At 35.8% G+C, this 24,856-nt stretch overlaps 2 protein-coding genes and 2 long non-coding RNA genes across 5 annotated transcripts in view; 1 reads left to right on the top strand and 3 right to left on the bottom strand.

Annotated features, from left to right (window-relative positions):
• Positions 1 to 18,545, top strand: part of rapgef3 (Rap guanine nucleotide exchange factor (GEF) 3) — a 39,667-nt gene extending 21,122 nt beyond the window's left edge. For both annotated transcript variants that reach the window (XM_051879697.1, XM_051879696.1), the window contains 25 exons: positions 3,030 to 3,136; positions 3,336 to 3,457; positions 3,597 to 3,777; positions 4,818 to 4,902; positions 4,996 to 5,056; positions 6,561 to 6,637; positions 6,769 to 6,915; positions 6,996 to 7,108; positions 7,760 to 7,848; positions 8,143 to 8,221; positions 8,372 to 8,522; positions 9,779 to 9,861; positions 10,657 to 10,687; positions 11,848 to 11,926; positions 12,094 to 12,231; positions 12,381 to 12,478; positions 13,646 to 13,771; positions 14,779 to 14,960; positions 15,483 to 15,573; positions 16,761 to 16,811; positions 16,889 to 16,976; positions 17,070 to 17,134; positions 17,240 to 17,294; positions 17,437 to 17,508; positions 17,617 to 18,545. In XM_051879697.1, coding sequence (XP_051735657.1) covers positions 3,030 to 3,136; positions 3,336 to 3,457; positions 3,597 to 3,777; positions 4,818 to 4,902; positions 4,996 to 5,056; positions 6,561 to 6,637; positions 6,769 to 6,915; positions 6,996 to 7,108; positions 7,760 to 7,848; positions 8,143 to 8,221; positions 8,372 to 8,522; positions 9,779 to 9,861; positions 10,657 to 10,687; positions 11,848 to 11,926; positions 12,094 to 12,231; positions 12,381 to 12,478; positions 13,646 to 13,771; positions 14,779 to 14,960; positions 15,483 to 15,573; positions 16,761 to 16,811; positions 16,889 to 16,976; positions 17,070 to 17,134; positions 17,240 to 17,294; positions 17,437 to 17,508; positions 17,617 to 17,735 — 2,490 coding nt within the window. In that variant the 3' untranslated portion in view covers positions 17,736 to 18,545. The remainder of the gene's footprint in view (positions 1 to 3,029; positions 3,137 to 3,335; positions 3,458 to 3,596; positions 3,778 to 4,817; positions 4,903 to 4,995; positions 5,057 to 6,560; positions 6,638 to 6,768; positions 6,916 to 6,995; positions 7,109 to 7,759; positions 7,849 to 8,142; positions 8,222 to 8,371; positions 8,523 to 9,778; positions 9,862 to 10,656; positions 10,688 to 11,847; positions 11,927 to 12,093; positions 12,232 to 12,380; positions 12,479 to 13,645; positions 13,772 to 14,778; positions 14,961 to 15,482; positions 15,574 to 16,760; positions 16,812 to 16,888; positions 16,977 to 17,069; positions 17,135 to 17,239; positions 17,295 to 17,436; positions 17,509 to 17,616) is intronic.
• On the bottom strand, positions 57 to 7,119 carry LOC127504755 (uncharacterized). Its single transcript, XR_007927439.1, has 4 exons — positions 6,980 to 7,119; positions 6,703 to 6,876; positions 3,007 to 3,098; positions 57 to 2,246 (listed from the first exon to the last, which is right to left on the bottom strand). It is a non-coding gene; the product is annotated as an uncharacterized LOC127504755 (long non-coding RNA).
• On the bottom strand, positions 7,857 to 9,328 carry LOC127504754 (uncharacterized). The gene is made up of 3 exons (XR_007927438.1): positions 9,239 to 9,328; positions 8,376 to 8,516; positions 7,857 to 8,083 (listed from the first exon to the last, which is right to left on the bottom strand). It is a non-coding gene; the product is annotated as an uncharacterized LOC127504754 (long non-coding RNA).
• A 140-nt stretch (positions 18,546 to 18,685) lies between the features above and the next one.
• Positions 18,686 to 24,856, bottom strand: part of itga5 (integrin, alpha 5 (fibronectin receptor, alpha polypeptide)) — a 56,880-nt gene continuing 50,709 nt past the window's right edge. The window contains exons 27-30 of the mRNA XM_051879695.1: positions 23,259 to 23,372; positions 21,971 to 22,072; positions 21,732 to 21,854; positions 18,686 to 20,938 (exon numbers count right to left, since the gene is read on the bottom strand). Of these exons, the coding sequence (XP_051735655.1) occupies positions 20,858 to 20,938; positions 21,732 to 21,854; positions 21,971 to 22,072; positions 23,259 to 23,372 (420 nt within the window). The 3' untranslated portion in view covers positions 18,686 to 20,857. The remainder of the gene's footprint in view (positions 20,939 to 21,731; positions 21,855 to 21,970; positions 22,073 to 23,258; positions 23,373 to 24,856) is intronic.

A 24,856-nucleotide genomic window follows, 5' to 3' on the forward strand; every position in this document is an offset into this window, starting at 1 on the left:
CATCGGATTTTATCAAAAATATCTTAATTTGTGTTCTGAAGATGAACGAAGGTCTTACGGGTGTGGAACGACATGAGGGTGAGTGATAAATGACATAATTTTCATTTTTGGGTGAACTAACCCTTTAAGAGAATAATAACTCTGAAATTGCCCCTGGATTATGTAGACTGGAGAACAAGCACATGCTGTATACAGTGCTGTCCTTGTGCAGCGTTTAGTGAAGTGGCCTTGTGAGAGCAGAACTGTAGATGTGGCCTCCTTTTGGACTGAAAAGACGGGTCAGCCGATCCCTCATGGGTCAGAAGCCAATTACATCACCGTGACTGACCGACCAGGCCAGGGGCCTCCAAGAAAGGGGCGCACGTCACCGCCCTCAGCAACAACCACAACAAATAAAGTGTGAGAAATGAAGGCGATTCAAGTTCAAGACCTCATCCTGGGACAAACTGTTCTGCAGAGGATACAGAACAAACAAATAAAGGTTCAAACTTTCCAGAAAATCACAAGACTAAGGAATGATAGGGTGGAGCAGAAGCATGTGTCCCAAATCACATACGATCCATCCTAAATAGTATGCAAGATTGCAATAAGTGTTCTAAAAGGATATTAAAAAGGTGCTTGCATATTTCTAGTTGGTTTTTGAGCTAATATTGCCCACAATGAGTTTGTGACTGTTGTCTTTTGACTTTTCAGTTGTAGAAAAATGGTAAGATAAGCAATTTTGAGTGCCACAGTGGTTGTGTGTATGATTTGTTATAAAGATAAATCCAAATCTAGTAATTATAAATCATAAGGTAATGAATTTAGCTAGATGTTAAGATATTATGTTAGTATGTTTCACTACTTAATACTGTACCTCACACTAAAAATACATTACCGTTCGAAAGGTTGGGGTCAATAAGATTTTTTAAAGAAATTAATACTTTTATTCAGCAAGGATGTATTAAATTGATCAAAAGTGTCAGTAAAGACATTTACAGTGTTACAAAATATTGCTGTTTAAATTATATGCTGTAAAATCAAAAAATCCTGAAAAAATGTATCATGGTTTCCCCAAAAATATTAAGCAGCACAACTGTTCTCAACATTGATGATAATAATAAATGTTTCTTAAGGACCAAATCAGCATATTAGGATGATTTCTGAAAGGATCATGTGACACTGAGGAGTAATTATGCTAAAAAAACAGCTTTGTCATCACAGGAATGAATGACATTTAATATATATTAAAATAGAAAACATTTATTTTTAAAGTGTAGAAATATTTAACAACACTACTGTTTTTACTATACTTTTGATCAAATAAATACATAAGTTTTTTTTTTTTTTTTTTAAATCGGTTACACTTGATGTGATGTTACATTGTACTTACTCAAATAATAGAGGTATGTTTAGGGTTAGGTTTAGGGTTAGTTACTTGTAATTATGCATAATTTTACTGTTATTACTAGAGTAAGTACATGTAGTAACGTGTAACTACGCCACCTTAAATAAATAAAGTTAACAAAAAAAAAAACATTTTTTTAATAGTAGTGTATGTACTTTTGATTTGGAGCAATAAGCAACCACCTAAACCTAACAGGCTAAATACCACACAGAACACCTTAGCAATCACATAGCAATGCCCTAGCAACTGCTCAGTCACACAACACCTCAGCATCATGACAGCAAGTTTTGTGGCCACCACCACTCTCATTTTCTTCAGTAAATGCACAAGCAGTTATCAGATTTACTTTGGTTGCTATGCTGTTTTGGCCTCATGCAACAGCTTGTGGCGTTTCGCTTTGAACTTGGAGCTTTTGATGTTCTGAAGCATAAATGTAAAAATTAGGTGTATTTCGGTGTGTGTGATCTCTACTAAAACCACTTCAATCACTCAAGCTTCCTTTCGTTGGTGCAAACCAGCTTGAAACTTGATGCCTTTTTAGCAGGAAAATCTTCAATATCTCGCTTCTAATGCAAAGCTTGCCATCCCTACTTGTTTGTATCCTATGTTTGTCTCCACTTCAACAGTTTTTTACAGAGTGTCAATACACCGAACCAGTTTTATCACCATGTGATCAGTGAGTTGGTCTTGGCAGGCGTGCAGAAAAAAAAATGAAGGCTGCGTAGCAACAACGGTGGCATGCTTCAGTAGTTCAATAAACTGTAGCCTCGATCAATGAGGTTGAGTTTTTACACTCCAGTTTTCTCAGTCTGTTTGGGAGTTGGAGCGGGATGCGCCATCTGCGGGGGGTCCAGCAGAGCTAAGGGTGAGAAAGGAGGAGACGTGGAATGAAAACAGAAGTCCTGAAAGGGAGGGATGGATGAAAACAGAGCAAGTTGTTTGAAGGAAAACAGACAAGCAGACAAACAGCTTTCATACGGGGGAGGAGTGTGAACAGTAGCGATCTTTGGTTGGGTAAATTCAACTCAGCGGAGGAGGTGTTGGAAAAAATGTTGCACATTCTCACCCGCCACTCACCTGTGTTTCTATACAGCTCAAATAATTGTAACAGAAATTCTCTGTATGAATGTAAACACAATATAAAACTAGTAAACTTTTCCAGTCTTCCTTTGGAAATAAGCAAACTCTCATCCAATTCAAAGACAACATGAAACTGCAATTGCAATGCATTTAACTTACATAATGTGGTATAAATTCTGAATATTCAGTGGGAAATAATTAGGCTGGAACATATCCTTTAGGATTTGATGTGATTGTTTGGTTGATTGGGTTGATATTATTGGTTAATAGGATCAAATAATATAATTATAAAAGACATTCAGAAAGTCATTAAGAAGGTAAATGGTGTCCATTTTAATTTCACATGTCTTTAATTAAATACTATTCAAAGACATTCAAAACATATTTGAAACTGTTTTAAAACCTTTAGAAAGGGATGGTGCCTATTTAAATTTAATGTTAAATAGTATTCAAAGACATTTAAAACATTAAAAAAGTAAAGGTATAGCTTAGTGTCACCAAACAAAATTACAAAATAATGACAAAAAAATGTTCATTACCCTTTTTTCTGTTTCTCTGTCAGTTTTTGTCCGACCGAATCTTGAAGGCTGCGCGGGTGGTTTACAGCACTCTGATGGAGCGTAATCCAGGCCTGATAAGAGACAGAAAACACCATCTTAAGACCTACAGGTGCATCTTTCACTTCATATATCATGTGCTTGTGCCTAACATGTTATATTTCTGATTTCTGATCTAATCATTCCTAGGAAGCCACTTAGCATCCTTTAGAGAAACAAATAGATCAACTTACATGATTCATCCACAAAGACATACAGATAAATGTGTAACACTTTAAACTCACTACTCCGTTCTCCGGTTTGTCCCACAGACAGTGCTGCAGTGGGAGGGAACTTGTGGATTGGCTAATGAAACTCAATGATTGTTTCCAGTCAAGGAGTCAGGCAGTCGGAATGTGGCAAGTTTTGGTGGATGAGGGCATTCTGTGTCATGGTGAGCATTTACAACAACTTCATTAGATGTCTACACAAGATTATTTTTTTGCAAAAAAATAAAAAAAACTATGGTACAGTGATGTATCAGATGGTAACTCTGAATATATTGACTAACTGACAACCATCAATATGTACAGTGAAACAGGAGTTAAACTTCCATGACAAAGACACACAGTTTTACCGCTTTATGGAGGCAGAGTTTGACCTGAACAACACAACTAACGAGAAAGACTCCAAAGACGATGAACTCCAAGAGAGTTTATCGCTACTAGTCCAAATGGGTCCAGATGCTCTTCTGACTATGATACTGCGTAAATGGTAAGACACGAGAAATTGTAAATAACATGCGTAAACACAGTTTATATAGTATTGGGTTAAGTGTGTGATTTTTGTACCATTAGCGTCATCATACAAAAATTTTTTTTGGAGTTTGCTTATTCTGAATTGATTCAGGACTGAAAAGTATCATTAAAATTGTTCAGTTTAATTAATATCTGACTATCCATTATGCATTTAAGGTTACACTTTATTTCGATGGTCCACTTTAGACACTCTACTAACTATATGTAACCAAAGTCTCTTTCAAGGAAAGTCTGTTCACTCAGCGGCCATATTTGCAACGCCTCCGGGCAGCTATTTCGGGCATCCAAGACCAAGTCCTATCTATTTGAATGGGGGAATCGTGAAGTCTTAAAAACATATTTTAATTCAGCAACAAAATCTGACATAAACTGTCCCATAAATGTTGTTTCTTATGCTCAAGTATTGTTAAAAAGGCTTATTTTTCAGGCTAGATGAGCAATGCGTATGTGCAGTCCTAAGCGCGAGTTTCAGGTTTCTATGGGAACCGGAGCCTCTAACGGCAGCTGCAGTGACGCAATGACTTTATCAATCAGCGATTTTCTCTTTTACTTAGAAGGCAGGACGTATTCCACCGTATTGCAGGTTGCAGTTTCTCCCATTCATAATAGGAGTGAACCTATATCTATAGTCTTTGATGTAACTTTGCAACTACATGTCAACTAACTCTCATTAGAGTATTAGTAGGTTAGGGATAGATGTTAGGGTTCTGGTTAGTAGAAAAAGTGGACATGTAGTTGCAAAGTTACTTATAGTTAGTAGAATGTCTAAAGTGGACCATCGAAATAAAGTGTTACCGCATTTAATGCATCATCATTAGCTTAGCAACATGCTAATGTCAGACTCCTTTAAAAATAAATGCCAAATTTGTGACAGTTATAGTTGTTTCTGCATATTAAGCTGGGATAGGAGAATTTTAGTAGACAGACTTCACATTTAATCTCTATAATAAACAGCATAAGATTTCTGTGTGTAATAATCTGTGTCCATGTCTTTAGCCCAAACCAGAGAACTCCAGATGATCTGGAAGTTATTTATGAAGAACTTCTGCACGTCAAAGCTGTGGCCCACTTGTCTACATCTGTGAGTCAACACCCTCTGACACCCGTCATGTTTGTTTGTGCCACAAATCTTGATTCATCCCTCATTTCTTTTATCCTGCACTCTTTCTTGTAGGTTCGGAAGGAGCTGGCAGCAGTGCTGGTTTTTGAAAGCCATGCCAAGGCGGGAACAGTCTGTGAGTGTGAAAGCAATGATGACATTTCATTAGTGGTGGGCGGGATGAAGGAACGCTGCTAATAGTAAAAATGAGCAGCAAACTTCCTGTTTAGGCACCATAGCAGACAGCATGAGAATGAGATGATTAAGTCATTCCCTTGTTACGTGATGAATTGGATGATTGGCATACTAATATCAGCAAACTGAGAGACAAAGGAAAAACTGAAAGCACTTACAGCACGTCTGGCGTCAACGCAGCAGTCATTCATGCATAGAGAATAGCACGAGTAGGAAGCAGAGACACTGATGATTATCTGATAAGGTCGTTTATTCAGACTTTCTAAATCTGTCAAGTTTCATAAGCTTATATTATTGTAGATTATTTTATTTGGATTCACTTTTATTTTTTAAAGCATTTTAATGCTGCATGCTGTATTGTGATATTAAGATTAAATGACTTTTAAATGGACTCAGACATGGATATTTTCAGTTATTAGTATTAATGTCAACATGAAACATAAAACCAATTTTTCTTCTGTAATGGAACATATCACTGAGTGAAACAGGATATTCAACAAGTCAAAAAAATGTAGGATAAGTCTTGATTTTATTTATTAGTTAAATTAACTGAAATTGATTCTGTATATAACAGGTGGCTGGAGGGGAGGTATATAAATATATAAATAAAATTAAATTAAAAATTAAATATTAAATTATATATATATATATATATATATATATATTACATAAAATTATGCTCTATTAAAGGGTTAGTTCACCCAAAAATGAAATGAAAATTCTGTCATTAATTACTCACCCTCATGCCGTTCCATACCTGTAAGACCTTCGTTCATCTTCGGAAACACAAATTAAGATATTTTTGATGAAATCCGAGAGCTGTCTGACTTGTCCATAGACAGCAATTTAACCACCACTTTCAAGGTCCAGAAAGGTACTAAAGTCATTGTTAAAATAGTCCACATGACTACAGTGGTTCAACTTTTTTTGAATCGACGAGAATACTTTTAGTGTGCAAAAACGAAACAAAAATAGTGACTTTATTCAATAATATCTTCTCTTGTGTCGCAGGAGCCAGCCAATAAAGAGTCGGCGTTCTGACGTAGAAATAAAATTAAGCTTGAACCACTGCAGTCACGTGGACTATTTTAACAACATCTTTAGTACCTTTCTGGACCTTGAAAGTGGTGGTTAAATTTCAGTCTATGGACGAATCATATACCTCTCAGATTCCATCAAAAATATCTTAATTTGTGTTCCGAAGATGAACGACGGTCTTACGGGTTTGGAACGACATGAGGGCGTGTAATTAATGACAGAATTTTCATTTTTGGGTGAACTAACCCTTTAAGTTCAATATTGTTATTAAAAAGTGTTTGTTTAAAATGTTGAGGGGAAATGATCTATTCACATGTTTAAACACGGTCAGTCCGATCAAGCAAAGTTGCAATTATGGCTAAGTTTGTGTTTAAGAATACAATGTAATGTGTTTGTGTTTATGTTAGTGTTCAGTCAGGGGGACAAAGGGACTTCCTGGTACATCATCTGGAGAGGCTCTGTTAATGTCATCACACACGGCAAGGTAGAGCTATTTAACTTCAGCTGAGTGACCTTTAGAAGTCATTGAGTTTAAATTTAGATACTTACATTGTTTGAGGATATTCACACTGTTTCTCTTAAGGAAAGATGATCTTGTGTATGTGCGTCACACAGGGCTTAGTGACCACGCTCCATGAGGGAGATGACTTTGGGCAGTTGGCCTTAGTGAACGACGCCCCTCGTTCTGCCACAATCATCCTAAGAGAGGACAACTGCCACTTCCTGCGGGTGGACAAGCAGGACTTTATACGTATCCTTAAGGTAGGTTTTGTGTGCATAGCCTAGCATCTGCAAGTGTGGATGTGTATCTATGGTAGTCTATAACCTGAATTTAACTGCAGGATGTCGAAGCCAACACCGTCCGCCTGGAGGAACATGGTAAAGCCGTTCTGGTCCTTGAGAAGAGCTCGGCACAGGAGTCCAGCTATCAGGGAGGATCAGCAAGCAGCAACAAGTAAATAATTCTGTCAATTTTTGTACTAAATTGCACACCTCTAAAGTGTGTAATTTCTGCACCACCTTTTTTATGTTAAAATTAAATGTAAAAAGTATTTTAGCATTAAAAATGATACACTTAATTTTTAATTCTTAATGTAAACAAACTTTTGAACAGTAGTGTAAGACTGCTTGTCCATATTTTAGCCCAAGCCAGAGGCCGTTTTAACATAAAAAACAGATTTCAGCTCACGCAGATGATTTAATAAAACAATTACTTACTCATTTGAACTGCATTCATTTAATTTATAAGAATATCATCTCCGCACAGCATTAAGCCCATTTTAGCATGCATGTGAGTAAATTAAATCAGCCAATTAGAATGCATCTTCATAAACCATTTATATAAAATCATCTAGTGAAACAAGCCCTGAATAATAAATATCCAGAATAAGTAAAAGTGTTCACATTTAAAAACGTCTGCAGTGAAAGTGCAACCACTGTAAGTGATTCATGTGAGTACTTCACCTCCAGAAGTGCTATTGTACAATGAAATGCAAGCTAAATCATTAGTCATCACTATTATTTGATTTCAAGTGCATTAAACTAATTATGAATGATGGAAATGGAGGACACCTAATTATCGATATGAATTATCCACCTCTCACAGGTACACAGTAATGTCAGGAACGCCAGAGAAGATCCTGGAACACATGCTGGAGACGATTAAACTGGAAACCAATGGCACTGATTTTATAGGTATGGCAGATCCATGGTTTGGAACTTGTGTAACATTTAAGCTAAATAAAACTTAACAAAAAATACTTTAGAAATCTAGTATTTGTTTGTTTAAGTTGAGTTATGTACCACAGGGGTATTGTAGAAGAACGGACTGAGGGAGTGACCAAAACATTCCTGCTCATTTGGTGTTTACACATCCATTTAAAACCAGCAGTCAGATGATTCAGATTGTTCTGGGTTTCTCCACACAGCTCTGTGAAGAAAACAAGTCCTTGTTAATGAGGTTTATGAGTCTGTTTTGTGCTTCTACAGATCCCAGTGTGAGTGACTTCCTCCTAACACATCCAGTCTTCATGCCCTACAGTCAGCTCTGTGCGGCTCTCCAGCATCAATATCCTGCCACTTCATATTGATATTTCTGTGTTGTTATTTTTTTTATTTATTATTTTTTAGTCTAAATCTTTACTTTGAGCCAGAGAGCTTACAGCTGTAATTTACACAGTAAACATGTCAAATATCGATCCTTAACCTGCATTTCCACCTACCAAGCAGAGCCATCAGAAGGCTCGGACCTGGAGAAGGCAGCGTATGCTCTCAACACCAAGCAAAAGGTTGTGAAACTGGTGGGTCATTGGGTGGCGCTGTATGGTCTCCTACTGAGGGACAATCCTGTGGCCTTTGAATTCCTAGAGGTAAAAATGGGTTAAATACTGTAGTACAATTTTTCATGTTTTTTACGTTTCGCAAGTTTTAATAGCATGGTACTAGGGCTGGACGATTATGGCCTAAAATCAAAACCTCGATTAATTGAACATTTGACCTCGATTACAATTAATGAACGATTTTTTTTTTTTTTTTTGCCATCATAGAACATAGACAAGATTTATATTGTAAATATGCTTGACTATTAAAGGTGGGATATTTTTTCCTATTGAAAGAGTGATCTGACATAACAGCTCACTTTCAGCAGTTATTTTATCTATGGTTCGTAACATTTCTTACAGATTTCTGCTCGTTGTAAATCAGATAAAGATAAATTAGCACAGTACCAGTACAAGTTATTGCGTGTGTTAGTCATACCGTCTCTCTATTAATTGTGAAGCTGTGGGTTGTAAAAAGTTCCTTCAAAAGTAGAAAAATATATGCTATAATAAGTTTGGAGTTTCTAAGCTAACGTTACTTTAGTGATAAATCACAGGACCGCGCTGACAACTAGTTTCTGCGTTCCTCTCTGTGCGCGCGATCTTCACGTTTTGCGCAGCTACTGTTTTCGTGCCACAGTGCAGCTGCACGAGCAAGGTAGCTCGATATAATACACATTCAAACGTCTAAAATCGCTTGAACGTCCAAACTGGCAAGCCTTAAAACACATACAACTGACAAAGTTTAGTGAAGACGCAAGGCTCACCGCTCGCGAGCCGTCTCTGTGTGTGTTGACTCGGCGTCACCTCCGTGTTGCTTTCATGCCACTGACTGGACGGGGCAGAGTCACGTGGCTACACACGCGGTAGTATGTTTTTAAGGGGGAAGTATTAATAGGATTAAAAAACCGAAATAACCGACATGGGAAAATTACGTCGGTTAGAGGTTCTGAATTTCGGTTTTGATTACTTTTCAATTAATCGTCTAGCCCTACATGGTACTTCATTAAATCAAAACTGATCATTTTATTGCCGTCTTAAAGGGGTACTTGGGTGAACTATCCCTTTAATGAACGTGCCAGGGCTTATTGTAAATTATTCATCAGTTCATGCTGTTGTAAAGAAAAAAAAATATTTAAAACATTTATTTGCCTCTGAAATGACTTTTCTGGTAACATAATGCTGGACATATATGGATCAACAGTATCATAAACTAAAATGTGGATCTAATTAGATCCTGATGGATAAAATCAAGTGATACTATAAGTATTTAAATGAAATACCTCCATCTTTATGATTTATGATAGAAATTCAGGGAGGGGGTAATGGCTGACTCAAGACTTTCCAGCATGCTCAAAGAACAGCTGAGGGACAGAAGGAAGACAAAAATGTAAGTATAAGTAATACATTTGCCAACGTAGCCTACATTTGTACACCTGCACATACACAAAGTTCTGTCATGAAACTCTAGATGTCACAGTCTGATGGGTCCATAACTCAATCTGCTTGCAATCACGTCATTCTCAATAGAGCACAGCTGATTGGTTCCTGCTGTATCAGTAGCCAATGAGCTTTGCTGCTCAACCTTCAAATACTTGGTTAGCATTTGCTGTAGCAGTGCAGTGTGCTTTCAGAAACCCTACACCTTCCCCAGCTCCACCTGTATAGATCTGCTGCGGGTAATTCCTGTATGTTATATTGTACAGCAGCAGCATGTTGTGTATGTATTGACAGTAGCAAGTCCCGTACTCGCTCAGCAGCAGCAGCATAGCAGATCTATTCGACCAAGATCAAATATATCAACATTGTCATATCCATTACCATGCCAAACACTCTGAGAGTTCTCATGACAGAAATACATTGTCAAACTGACCACAATCAGGTCTCTTACATTATGATTTGACCTCTGACAGATGAATATAGCTCAGCTGTGCTTCAAAGTCAAGTAATTCTTCAAAGTTACTTTTCCAGTGTTTGCATAGTTACTGCACTTCACACTTTGAAGCATCTTTCAGAGCTGATATTATGATATAATCAGATTTGACGTCATAAAGTAAATGCCATAATTAATCTTTATTTGACCTGCTTTTATAAAGTCCACACCTTTACTCTTGAGTCTTCTATGTCATCAAACCTCTTTACTTAATCCTACATTTAAAGCTACTCCCTATTATACTCCTTACAGAACCGAGAATGGATGTCACACTCTGACGAAGGTAAGAGGCACTGGTTTCTTAGTCTAATGGGGAACTTGCAACGATAAGAGACCAACCAATAAATCCTACTTACTTTATGACACAGCATGATAAACAGACTCCCCGGTGGAAAAGTCAACATCTCTGTGGCCAGAGGTCTTTAGACAAATTCAGAGAACAAAACAAAAGTAAATCCCTTTCTGACAGTGGATTGAATTGTACACTAAAAGTAGGTCAGCAGTATCCTTGGTCACATAAAACCCAGCCATCCGTAATATAGTTTGCAGTGTGTTTGGGAACAGGTGTTTAAATAACAATTATATATATATATGCACGACAATACATATAGTGTAACAGTGTTAACAGCATTAAGAAAAGTAAAATCACATATTAAATTAGTTGTGAATGTGAGTTTGCAATGTTATGCAAAGGAAAGCCCATGCTCTTCGAAATAATGGCTAGAAATGCCTTTCTATTTGAGTTGTCAAATAGAAATGAATAAACAAACATTCAAGCAACAAATGACTCTCACGAGCTGTTTCAGGTTCCCGAACGAATGAGCATTTCAACAAATCCTTCACTGAATTGATTCACCCTGAAAAAACTTATGAACAGAAGCAAATTTTGTATCATTACACTGACTTATTGTCCATATGACATGTCATTAAAACTTATTTGATGTTTTTTTGTTAAAAATGAATATTCCTTTATGTAACTGAAAACGCTAACCGTTGCGGATCTTTGAACTAATCTCTTGAGTGAATGATTCATTGAATCACTTACTTTTTTGTTGCTGAATGACTCATTTCATCATTAAGACTCACTTGCCGCCATCTGTGTGATGTGTTATTGTGTTTATATATGGTGTGTGTAAAACAATTCTGTAAGAAACACTGTACAGCAGTAATGTAAAACATACTGGTAGTAACTTTTTTTAGCTAACAAATGGTTTTAAAATGCCATATTGACCATCCTTCACTGATACCTGATCTTGTCTCTGATTCCTCACATTCTTGGAATAAGAACCGCACTTATTTTCTCAGACACAGAAAATCCATCATACCCCAGATCACCAATGCTGTCCATTTGTTTCAGACACATAGTCTTTCTACACATGTTGAAAACTGTCTTTTGAAGCCCTGCAAGCTCTAATATCCAATATGGTCGTCTGTTTGTTTCAGCTGAACCAAAAGTTTGATTGGTTTTCTGCTTACGAAGAGCCAGTGGGAAAATTACGGTCGATTAAAGCTCAAGATAAAGGTTTGTGTTTTTACTTCTGTGAGAGTACAAACCCATGGTACAAAATAATTAAACAAAAAGCAGATAAAACAAGGAAAATATCCATGTGAAATTGCTCAGATTAATCAAAATGGAACTTACCTAATGAAATGTGTTTATTTAAAAGAGTTCCAACTGTCTGTTTGCAGTCTTGTATGAGATCTTTAAACCAGATCATAAGGCTGTCACTGTGATGCTGCCAGTCGATGCTTCAGTGAATGACATCTTGACTACATTAGTGGATCCAGAGAGAAACTATGTGCTGGTCAAGATGAATTCCTCAGGAGGTAAACTATGGGATTCAGATGATTGGCTTCAGAGTTTCCTCTGACCGTGCCAGAACTGTTACAGTTTCAGATTGAAGTCAATATTCATTTTTGTCGTACCTAAGAGATCAGAATTTTCATCAAAGTTTCTTCTGCTTTGCTTCTTGCAGACAGAGTCCAGCTCAAGCTGGAGACCACGGCGGTCTCTGCCTCTTTAGGAGTGAATGAGAGGCTTTTCCTCTGCTCTGCCAGCCAAGTGGAACAACTGGTGAGAGATGCCAGCAGAATTATTGCTGTTTCATAGTAAAAGATCCTCTGTTTTTCCTGTTTTTGGATTTTTTTCTCAAAGATTTAAACAATTAGTTCATCCAAAGGAACCTTTTTTTCACTGTAATATTTGTTTATGCTATGCAATTATAATGTGTTAGGACTAAAACTTTTAATGTCAGCATAAAACCCAAGCTGCGATAGTCTTTTCTTCCCTATTGTAGCATATATCCAAGTGAAACTGCTTCTCAAACAAGAAAAAATGTAGGGCGGGCCTTGATTTCTGCCCCCTTTCCAAAAGAGGGCAGAGCTTTAACAGCTCGCGCTTTGGTTTCTCAAAAACAACAAAGCTGGAGAATCTCACGCAGCCAAAATGACGATTTTCAGTAACGGTGTTCAGCCTTACATTGTTCAAACCAGAGTCGGACACTGATGGAGAGCCTCAGGAAGAAGTTACAACATATAGAATGCAACTGGACGTTTCTGAATGGTTAGCAGATAAAGAGTTGATTCAACTCATCGACTAGCATGTGACGTCATGGTAATCTTTTGGGCAAATCCAGCGTTGACTTGACCCTCATTTGTGAAGCAGTCCAGCGTAAAATGACGGCATGGTTACAACACTCTACTACAACAACTCTTCCTCTTCTCTAAAGCAGCCCATCATGGCCTCGCCCCCTTTGTTGCATGTTCTCGAGGGCACGGTTTATGTAAATTTTGGGGTTTGTGATGTCACCATCCCAGGAAGAAGCTTGTTGTAGTCCTTAAAAAGCGATTTCTGTAAAAAAATATATCTCCCTTTGCGTTGAACTTTGAGCATCGTAACTCAAACAGCAACATTACACACTAAGTAAAGTTAAAAAAGTGAAATCATAATCAAGGACCCCTTCAATAAATACTAAATATTTCATAAATATTTCATTAAAAAAAATAAGATTTCATGGTGACTTTAAGTTTCAAAAAGGACACAAAAGTACCATAAAAATATTATACAAGTGGTCCATACTCCATACCATAATATACTAACTTCTAAAAAATAATGTTCCATTAAATAATTTTGCCATAATAATGTAATGTCTTCAATGACAGGATGGTCAAATACTATAGTTCAGATTTAACAGTCTTCTCTGGTGCGTGTGTGTGTGTGTGTGTGTGTTACCCCTGACAGACACCCGTGAGTGAGCAGCTGGGGCCAGAGAAGAGCACCATGGACACTCTGGAGCAGATGTGTTCCAAGGACATGGCCAGCCAGCACACCAGCTACGACTGGGAGCTCTTCATGGCCATGCATGAGGTAACAGCCAAACCAACACACAAATTTGTCACTGGCACATAAAACTATTTCATTACATTCTTGAATGGCAGTTATCTGATAAACGAACAACAAAAATGACTTAATACTTAATTCTAGCCGGCAGCATTGCTAATCACAATTAGAGCATCACCTCAGTGTGTTCTTGGCATTTAAATAGAAATCGTCTCACAGGGACACAAACGTCACAGGATGTGATCAGTCATGTGCGCAGCGGATCTGTTTGAGGATCAAACATGTCAGGGAGAACGAGTCAGTGAAATATTTTACAGCCGAGCCGTCTGAATCACACGCCTGTCTTACACCTGCTGGGTAAACAAATATCTGACGTCTGCATTGTCGCCAGCTCACAAATACCTGTATAAGTGCATATCAGATGAATGCAAGTAGGAAGTGGACGTGTGTCATTTCAATCAAACAATCAAATGCTTCCAAAGTTCACCTCAAACAAGTACAGAGCAGATAAAAGCAACTCTTGTAGAAAGCAAATATTGTAGAGATATACTTATAGTATATTCAAAGAACAAATAGTTTATGAAGGATAAAAAAATTTGTTAAAAAATAAATCCCTACCGTTCAAAAGTTTGAGTTTGGTAAGATTTGATTAATGTTTTTGAATGTTTTAGAGTATCTAATGCTCGAAAAGGCTGAATTTATTTGATCAAAAATACAGTAAAAACAATAATATTGTGTATTATTATTATTATTACACTACTTAATCTTTTTTTAATGTTTTTTTTAAATGTTATTTATACCTGTGATGTCAAAGCTGAATTTTCAGCATCATTACTCCAGTCTTCAGTGTCACATGATCCTTCAGAAATCATTCTAATATGCTGATTTGCTGCTCAAAAAATATTTCTTATTATTATCAATGTTAAAAACAATTAATATTTTTGTGGAAACCGTGATAAAAAAAAATTCAGGATTCTTTGATGTATAGAAAGAGCAGCATTTATTTGAAAAATATTTGTTTTGCTGTACTACAGGTGGAGCTGGTCTACTACGTTTTTGGACGAGAAAAGTTCCCAGGAGCCACTACGGCTAACCTTGAGCGGTTTGTCCGTCGCTTCAACGAGATTCAGTACTGGGTGGTGACTGAGCTGTGTCTCTGTGAGGACCTGGTCAAGAGAGCCATACTCCTGAAGAAGTTCATCAAGATGGCTGTTGTGTGAGTACAATACCGTTTGTTAACTGCCATACACACTAGTGGAGGATATTCCACATCTGTCAGTGGTTTAATCATTAATGCTAAAAGTCATTCTTTACGTCTGTCATACTATTGCATAATTTCAGCTTCACAACATCAATGTGGCTCACCGTATCCACCTGAACCACTAAGGTTACATAATCTTTAAAAAAGATTTGGGTGTTCACTTTGTGTTTTGCAGCTTTACAGCTAGAGCACTTTTAGAAGAGAATATACAAATTATCTCAATAAATGTTAGGAATACATGCTAAAAATGTTTAATATACAGTATGCTGCTATTTACAGCATAAATGATGGGACAGATGAATCATTTATAATAAATACTGTAATATTACATTAAAAAAAATAAGAATTGTCCATTTTGATTTTATGGTGACTTTAACTTACGATGTTTGTAATATTAAAAATACCACCAATATTTTACAGTGAAATAAACATTTGAGGGAGTATGAGCTCATTGGCATCTGATTTGATCTATTTCAGTTTAAAAGAGCAGAAGAACCTGAACTCATTTTTTGCAGTGATGTTCGGCCTCAGTAACAGTGCAGTACAGAGGCTCAATAAGACATGGGAGGTAAGGACAAGTATGTTCTCTTAAAGGGTTAGTTCACCCAAAAATGAAAATAATCTAATTTATTATTCACCCTCATGCCGTTCCACACCCGTAAGACCTTCATTCATCTTCGGAACACAAATTAAGATATTTTTGTTGAAATCCGATGGCTCAGTGAGGCCTACATAGCCAGCAATGACATTTCCTCTCTCAAGATCCATTAATGTACTAAAAACATATTTAAATCAGTTCATGTGAGTACAGTGGTTCAATATTAATATTATAAAGTGACGAGAATATTTTTGGTGCGCCAAAAAAACAAAATAATGACTTATATAGTGATGGCCGATTTCAAAACACTGCTTCATGAAGCTTCGGAGCGTTATGAATCAGCGGTTCGGAGAGCCAAAGTCACGTGATTTCAGCAGTTTGGCGGTTTGACATGCGATCCGAATCATGATTCGACACGCTGATTCATAACGCTCCGAAGCTTGGTTTGAAATCGCCATCACTATATAAATCGTTATTTTGTTTTTTTTGGTGCACCAAAAATATTGTCGGCGCTTTATAATATTAATATTGAACCACTGTACTCACATGAACTTATTTAAATATGTTTTTAGTACATTAATGGATCCTGAGAGAGGAAATGTCATTGCTGGCTATGCAGGCCTCACTGAGCCATCGGATTTCAACAAAAATATCTTAATTTGTGTTCCGAAGATGAATGAAGGTCTTACGGGTGTGGAACGGCATGAGGGTGAGTAATTAATGACATTATTTTCATTTTTGGGTGAACTAACCCTTTAAATCTACATAAATAAGCTTTTGTTGTTTTATTTCTGTGCAAAATACCAGCATCAACATTTTTTTCGGTTATCACCAACATATACTGAAAGAAAAATCATTCAAAATGACTTTCCATTCGCAAAATTAAACTATATTATCGTCCAGCTCTTTATGTAAAGTTGAATATGTAGTGTACTCACTTATATAACAAATCTCAACCTGATTCTATCGTGTAATATGTAATCTATAGCATCACCCAGCTCTAATCTGCTAAATGCGGCTAGAACAGACATATGAAGATATTATGAACATTAACAAGATTTTCTGTAAAGCTCCTCTGAAACAATGTGTAGTGTGAAAAGCTCTATACAAATCAATTTGACTTGAAATATTGCTGTTTATTTCACCTTAATGAACAGAGACTTCCAAACAAAACCAAGAGGATCTACTGTGCGTATGAAAGACTGATGGTAAGAGCAAATTTACAAGGTTTTGTCGATATATGTCTATTTACACAATTTAAAAATTAATAATCTCTGTGTTGTAGGATCCATCTCGTAACCACAGGGCCTACAGGCTGACTGTAGCCAAACTCAGCCCTCCATACATTCCCTTCATGCCTCTGCTGCTCAAAGGTACTGAATCCCACTGACATTATTTACTATGTACCGTATGTGATGACTATTTGGTGGATAGAAGTTAAATCAACTTAATCTATCACTGTATAGATATGACGTTTATCCACGAGGGAAACAAGAACTACACTGATAAACTGGTCAACTTTGAGAAAATGGTGAGTTTGTGGTGAGAGTATTGCATTTAGTTGAAATGTTGCTTTAAATTTAAACTCTATACCTTAGAAAAAACATTTAATATGTGTTTTTAACCTTATTTTCAGCGTATGATAGCCAGAACAGTGAAGATGGTTCGAGAGTGTCGAAGCCAGCCTTACGGTACGGCTCCCTCTAGTGGTGTGGAACACAGGAACAACACGCCACAGTTTAGCTCTCTCATGTCGTTCATTCTGTTTATACAAATAATTCTTATCAGAATTCTGCAACTAAGAGATATTCTGTCATTTTTCTGCTTTTGCAGTGCCCTCATCTCCACAGAAAGGCTTGACTGAGAGAATGTTCTTGGATGCCCAAGCTATACGGATATCAACATGTATGTTGTTGTTGTTTTTATTTTTTCCCTCAAAATGATTTCAAAAACAGAGCAGAATAAATAAGCATAGATCCTTAACAGTATGTCCTTGCATCTCATATTTTGTAGATTCAGACCAGTCGTTGACCCTGCGCAATGCAACCAATGTAAGGCAGTACATCCAGAACATTAAAGTGATCGACAATCAGAAGAAACTTACTCAGCTCTCCAGAGCCATAGAGCGCTGACACACCACAAAGACTGCCTTTTTTACATCCCGTCCTGCTCCATATTGGAGAAAAAAAATGACTGATGGAATCCATGATCACCCTATGTGTGGTTAAATTCTCATAAATTCTCACACACTTTGTCAAGTCAGTGCTGCGTGGACTGTGATAAGCCGAGCATTGGCTGGGAATATGCTGACATTTCCTTTTGATGCCTTATCAGAAGTGTTCTGATCTGACTGCTGTGATTGTTTGGGCTGTATCTGACACACTACAGCATGAGCAAAGAATTTCACTTTAGTGCTGCTGGCATTAACTGTTATTTATAAATATATAGTATGACAATGTTGATTCTGAGTACAGTTCTATATCTTTTCACCACGTTCTTTCTAAACTAGCAACACTGGCTTGGGGCTGTGTTGTAGATGCAAAAAGAAGTTGTTTTAGGGACAAAACCCTGAAAAATATCTTAGTAAATAGACATGTACATTCGGTAATTATGGTGTAAGTAGAATAATAGACTGAACTACTGGATCATAGAAAATTAATGCATTGATTTTTAATAAATCTATGGTCTGTCTGCATTTATTCCTTATGTAACAGTATTACGGCCTGTTTTGGATATTAACCTTTGAATTTCATTGCAAGCAAGCACTGGAGAACAACAGAATGTACAGATTATCACTAGCTGCTGTATATAAAAGCCAAATAACACCAAGCTAATACATGAAGAGAGCACAGTTTTGTAGACATTATATATGAAAGTATATATCTTATGCATTTTTTTCTAATGAAGTGTGTTTATTTTTTATAAATAAATTATTGAACATTTGTGGTGCTATTTCTTTCTCTCTTACTGGGTTTAAAATACAATTAGTATCCAATATCAAAATTAAAGCCCCCATACAAATTATTTTCCCCCACCACACCAAATAATCTGAAAATGAAAAACAATGCAATAAGAAGTTGTAAAAAAAAAACTGAAAGATTTATTTTAAAATGCAAATTGTAAATACAAATAATTACTTGAACATCCCTCTGATTCTCCCCAATATGGGGCGATGAAATACGTCAAATCAGTATCAGCTGAAAATTAAAAATAATCTCCTCACCAAACATATTTACAACTCAAAAACACAAACGGGGTTTGGGGCAGTTTTTAAAAAAAAGAAAAAAAAGAAAAAAAAAATGAAGACATACCCAGTGTTTCCTCCCGCTTAAAATACAAAAATCTCAAGACTAAAATCTAACTTTCGGAGGAATAAATAATTTTTGAAAATGTACAAAAGAGAAATTCAAGTGGTGTTTATGTGTCAGTTTTTGGTTGTGTACCAATTCAAACAACCGTATTTGGTTACTAAAACCTGCATATACAATAAATGATGTTTAGATTTGACAAAAAGACTGTTTGTGGTCAATTACTGAACTGACATGTTCACATTTTTTTTGGATCTTACTGGCAAGTGAATCATGTTTCTTTATTTTTAGACTACAGCATTACACTTTTTTAAATTATCTAAACATCTGGGCTAATTTCAACCCTCGAACTGGGTGTTGTCTTCAAATAATCCTTATTTCTGAGAACTTTACTAAAATAAAGTATTAATATTTGCACATGACAAAACAAGTTGAAATGAACTTGAAAAAAAATTTAAAAAAAACAAAAAAAACAAATACAACAATATTGCACTTCCATACAGATTTCCTACGCATCCCACAGTTCCAGCTGCTTTCCCTTTCTAGGTGGCTCACTGAAACAGGAGATTCACGATTGCAGTTACTTCCTGTCCGATTCGGCCACTTCAGCACCATGATGTACGGAGGCATTTCCACACTGACTGTGGCACTCCACAAAAACCAAAAATCTCATTTCCTCACATCCATACGCGAACACAAAGACACACATACGAAACAGACAAAACAAAAAGTATACAGGTGTATTTCAACATTCAGTCCCTGGATGAGGCCTACTGCCTTGGAAGAGGTTTGCTTTCAGTCCGCAAGTCAACAAATGGACTTTGCGGAAATCTCCGTTCAAGTCCACAGTGGTTCTCCGTTCACCCACAGAAGTTTGGAGGGACGACCCTTCTGCTCTTTGGCCCAAGAGTCTGTTAGTGTAATGGCAAAGCACAGCTCTGCTTCAAGGCATTGGCGAGGTTTCACAGGCTCGGTGCGGATCCAGTTGTGTCCCAGATGACTTTTAAGACAACGTTGCCGCTCGCTACCACTAAGATAACAGGACAGAAACGGCTGACATTCAGTAGGGAAGAACGGTCGCCTTCCGCGATGGATCCTAACTATATTTACCGCGGAAATGCGTGACTCGATCACCATCACCTGAGAGTGAAACCAACTTGGCTTGTTTTCTTTGGAAGATACAGAGGTGACTGAGCTGAAAACATCTCATTCAAAGTGAAAACCCTTTCCATTAGAAATCACATGACATAACATAAAAACATTTAAATGTCTTCATAAAAAAAAAAAAAAAAGAGAGAGAGAAAAAAAGACAGCAGGTAAATGGAGATGAGGGTCCATGGTGAGGTATCCAACTACCTCATTCTCACTTTCAAAACACAATAAATGAACAAAAACTGTATCAGTATCTCTGGTTGGTTGTGAAATACTGCATAAACCTTTTTTTTTTTTTTGTTTAAACGTGTGTGTTTAGTGTAATAACACGCAAAAAATGTAAAATGCTACACTGTGGATTAAGTGAAATTGTTAAAAATTGAAACGATACTCTTAATATTAGTGCAGATTGTGTCTGTCTTGGGCATTTGCTGCCGTTTTCTCTTTTAGCAGGCTGCCAGGCAAGGCAAGTGAACCTGAGCTTTGGTTAAGATCAACTCAAACTGTTTGTGAGTGGTAGGCTAGCGGTGGTTAAAAAAAAAAGAAAAAAAAAAAAGAAACCCACATCAAGAAAAATCAATAAAGATAAAATAAACTGTCAACATTCATTTGGCTTTAAGTCCTCAGGGTCTCGTCATCTAGTGCAGTACAGTGAAGATCCAGTGATCTTTCCTCCATATTCCTCTACTGCAGTCTAGTCTTAGTCTTTGTTAAACAGCAAGTAACCTTCTCTTTGGATGAGCTCTGGTTAAGAACATTCTTTGGGACGTGTTCTCTGAATGCTCTTGTGTAGTTTAGGCCTCGGATGCAGCCTGAGGTTTGAGCTGGGCTTTTTCCATGGCGGTGCCGTACGGAGTTCTCTTGAAGAAGCCGAGCTACAGGAATCAAGAAAAGAGATTGGTTACATTATAATCATATTGTGAAGAATAAGAAATAATCGATTACTTTTGCAGCAGTTGCAAAAAAAAAAAAAAAAAAATGATTCAAACATGCTAAATGGTCGTAAAAAAATAAGAACACTTGTGTTGTACCACCATAGGAAATTAATTTTTTTGTGTGTACAATCTACAAATCAGCCACGATGCAGAAAAGAAAAAAGTGCACAGCAATGAAAGGATGATACTCGTCTAAACTAAACACACACAGTATCATACACACTCAAATGAACTGGTGTGGCTATAGCAATATGGCAAAATTGAGCCAGAAGACTCAAATAACAGGTTTAAATCAGGTTGATATAGCTCTGATAAAGCATTCCGGTTCATTTTTGTTACATTTTTGTTGAATTTTGATGTTATGTGTAACAAAATGTCTTTCTCTGTGTTCAGGTTTGACAAAAATTAATGCAAAAATTGACACATCAAATAAAAAAAAAAATCTAAAAAGTTTGAGGATGTCTAAATATATATCTAAATCCACAACTTAATAAAAATAAGTATATGTCTAAAAACAACTAGAGGATTTATAAGCCTTTTTATATAGAGCTATATAGGAATCTAGTGGTTAAACCATGACATTACAGATGTTACATGGTACATGGTCATTTATAATTAGTTGTAAGTTTTAAAATTACTTTACTATTGTACTCTACTCTGTCTGATTACAAAGGAAAACCACTTGTTTATGATTATCCAACTAGAACTAGAAATCAAAATGGCAGACACCGACCTTGTAGAGGACGTAGATCAGCAGTGCGAGCAGAAGAAGGCCGGCCAGAATAGCCAGAATGATGATCCACAGAGGAACAGCATATGTACTGTCTGGCTTATTCCAGACCACAGGAGTGACCAGCTATAGTTAACAGAGAAAAGATGATGATGATCACTGGATGATTTTAAATACTATATACATTATGTCTCGTGATGAACACGAATTGGATTAGATGTGAACGGTATTATGAAGTTTACCTTTTTAGCACCGCTAGGAGTCACCTTGGGCAAAATGGCATATGGCATCTTTTCCACCTTGTAACTAGCAAGGCACTCCAGCGTAAAGCTTTTATAAGGATTCTGCAAATAAAGCACAAAAACTACATTTGTAACCTCAATATGGGAAACAAACTAAACAAAAAAAAGAAAGTCTAGGTTTTACAGAAAATAAATATACATTAATGACAATGATATTATTATTAATAATAATGTTTTATTTTGTATATTGTATAATTGTAATTTTGTATGTTTTTACTATACTTTTTTATATGTACATTTTTAAATTCTAGTTTTTAAAAACAAATATGTAAACATTTTAAATAAATAATAAAAAATATATATATATTTTATTAATAATATCATCATCATCATTATAATCATTATATAAATAATATATAATGATTATAATGATGATGATATTTATAATAATATTAATAATACATGTTTTATTTGGTATATTGTGGTATATTGTATAACTATACACACACACAATATTTTTCATAATATTTCTTATTGGCAAATAGTTTCTTGTTTTAACCATTAATTAACTTAATGTGCATAGTGATTAAAAATCTATAAAATAATATGTAAATATATTTACATCAAGTATTTATATATATATGTATATGTATATATATGTGTGTGTGTGTGTGTGTATATATATATATATATATTAATAAAACAATTTCTATGTAATAAAACATTTAGTACCCATGTGAAACTGGCTGTACATTTATTTGAATGTACCTAGTGGTTCTCAATTGAATTTAATTTATGTAACAATCCCACTTGCATCCAGATGGGGGCGGTATTGCTTCACTGAATCCCAGTGTTTCAGTCTGGCTTTAGTTCTTACAAAACCCCTCTGACATTCCAATCCGCTGAGCTCTCAGGATTTCTCCTAATGTATTTTCAATGCACTCACTTATAAGCTTTGTATTGGCTAGAACTGCAGAAAGCATGTAAGGCGTCTCTCAAAAGAGCTCCTGTTTGGAGATATCATCTGACTCTCTTTAGCATACATGAACAGACAGACACTCGCACACTGTTTTAGCTCACTTAGTAGTGACCACTCCAGGAAGCAGTCACACTTTACATTAAATACGCAGTATAATCAATTTAATCAGTATAATCATGGACTTTGGGAGGTAAGCAAGCTCTTATTTGGGTCACAGTATGAAAGCTTGTAAATGCTTTTACTGCAGTATTAGGAATAGTCCAGAGAGACGACAGCTTTGGACTGCTTGCACCAAGGTTTTCCGCTCACCTCCATAAATGTTTCGGCCCAGATTCGTGAGCGAACATGCAGTATGGCACTCATCCCTCGCTCCAACAGGCCAACGTTACACGTTAGAGTCCAGCAATCCACACTGGAGCAAGACTAGCACATCAGAAAAACAGAAAACAGAGGGAGAGTTAATAATAATCAGTTCATGGAAGTTTACCAGACTATTTCATCACAGTGCATTTTAGCTCCTGTCATAACTCATTACAAACCCTTCATAACAGCACTTATTCAAATAAACAAATGACGCTTAAATGTAATGACGCTATAAAAGACACGCCCTTTACACAAACACAGATCATGTGAATTCAATTTCCGGGCAGAAATAAATAAAATCACCATAAAAGCATGCCTGCCTGTCATTTGAGATACAAGCAATAATTAAAAACCCAACAATAATTATGAATGTGAAGATCCGGATGGAGAGATGGGACCATGGGATAGACATTAGCATCACGAGCCAACGGCAGTGACAAAGGACCTAATGTTAGCATCTTGTGCATCGACTGCTTTAAATTAGTGGGAAATCACTGGTAGAGTCACAGGACTGTAAAATCCTGCCTACAGTTGCCTAAAGTCAAATTCCGACCCAGAGACGTAATAACATTCAGCTCCCTGGTTTTTACAAGCTGTACATTACCACATTCGTTAACGGATCCTTGTAACGTCAAATTCGTTTCATTAGGAGGGTGAAAAAAATTATCACAGAACATACACATTTCCCTATAGTTGTACATGGACCACCCCAACTATCCATGGGGCACCCCAGCTCTTGTACTGCATATAATATTTAAATATTTATTAAAACAAATTCTAAAAATTAATACCTTTTTTTAAAAAAAAAAAAAAAAAAAAAATTATATATATATATATATATATATATATATTAATTTGTACAAATGTTTAAGAAAAATAAACGTGATTTAAAAAAAAAAAAAAAAAAAATTATGTATAGTGTAATTATATACAGATGAATTAGGTTTAAGTATAGTATATATATTTTTATGTAAATACCTGAAGTACATATATTCACATATTATTTTATATATTTTAATCATTATGTAGATTAATTATTTAAATTAATTAACGGTTAAAACAAGAAAAACTATTTGCCAATAAGATAAGAAAAATATTATATTATATTATTATTATATTATATTATATTATATTATTATAATTTTCATTTTTGGGTGAACTAACCCTTTAATACTGAAAAGTACTGAATTTTTCTTTTTAAATTCTAATAAAAAAATGTGACCATTTTACCCAAAATATGTGTGGTTTATGTATTTTTATTATTATTATTATTATTATTATTATTATTATTACTATTATTATTATTATTATATTATTTACATTAGGTAACACTTTACAATAAGGTTCCATTAATTAACATTAGTTAATACATTAACTAAAAATAACTAACAATAAGCAAATCATTTGTTACAGTATTATTTATTAATCTTTGTTAACATTAGTTAATACAAGTATAACTGTTAATTGTTAGTTCATGTTTGCTCAGGTCCATTAAATAAAATAAACAGATACAACTTTTAATAATGTATTAGTAAATGCTGAAA

Source organism: Ctenopharyngodon idella, chromosome 22 (assembly GCF_019924925.1).
Source record: "Ctenopharyngodon idella isolate HZGC_01 chromosome 22, HZGC01, whole genome shotgun sequence".
Lineage (NCBI taxonomy): Eukaryota > Metazoa > Chordata > Actinopteri > Cypriniformes > Xenocyprididae > Ctenopharyngodon > Ctenopharyngodon idella.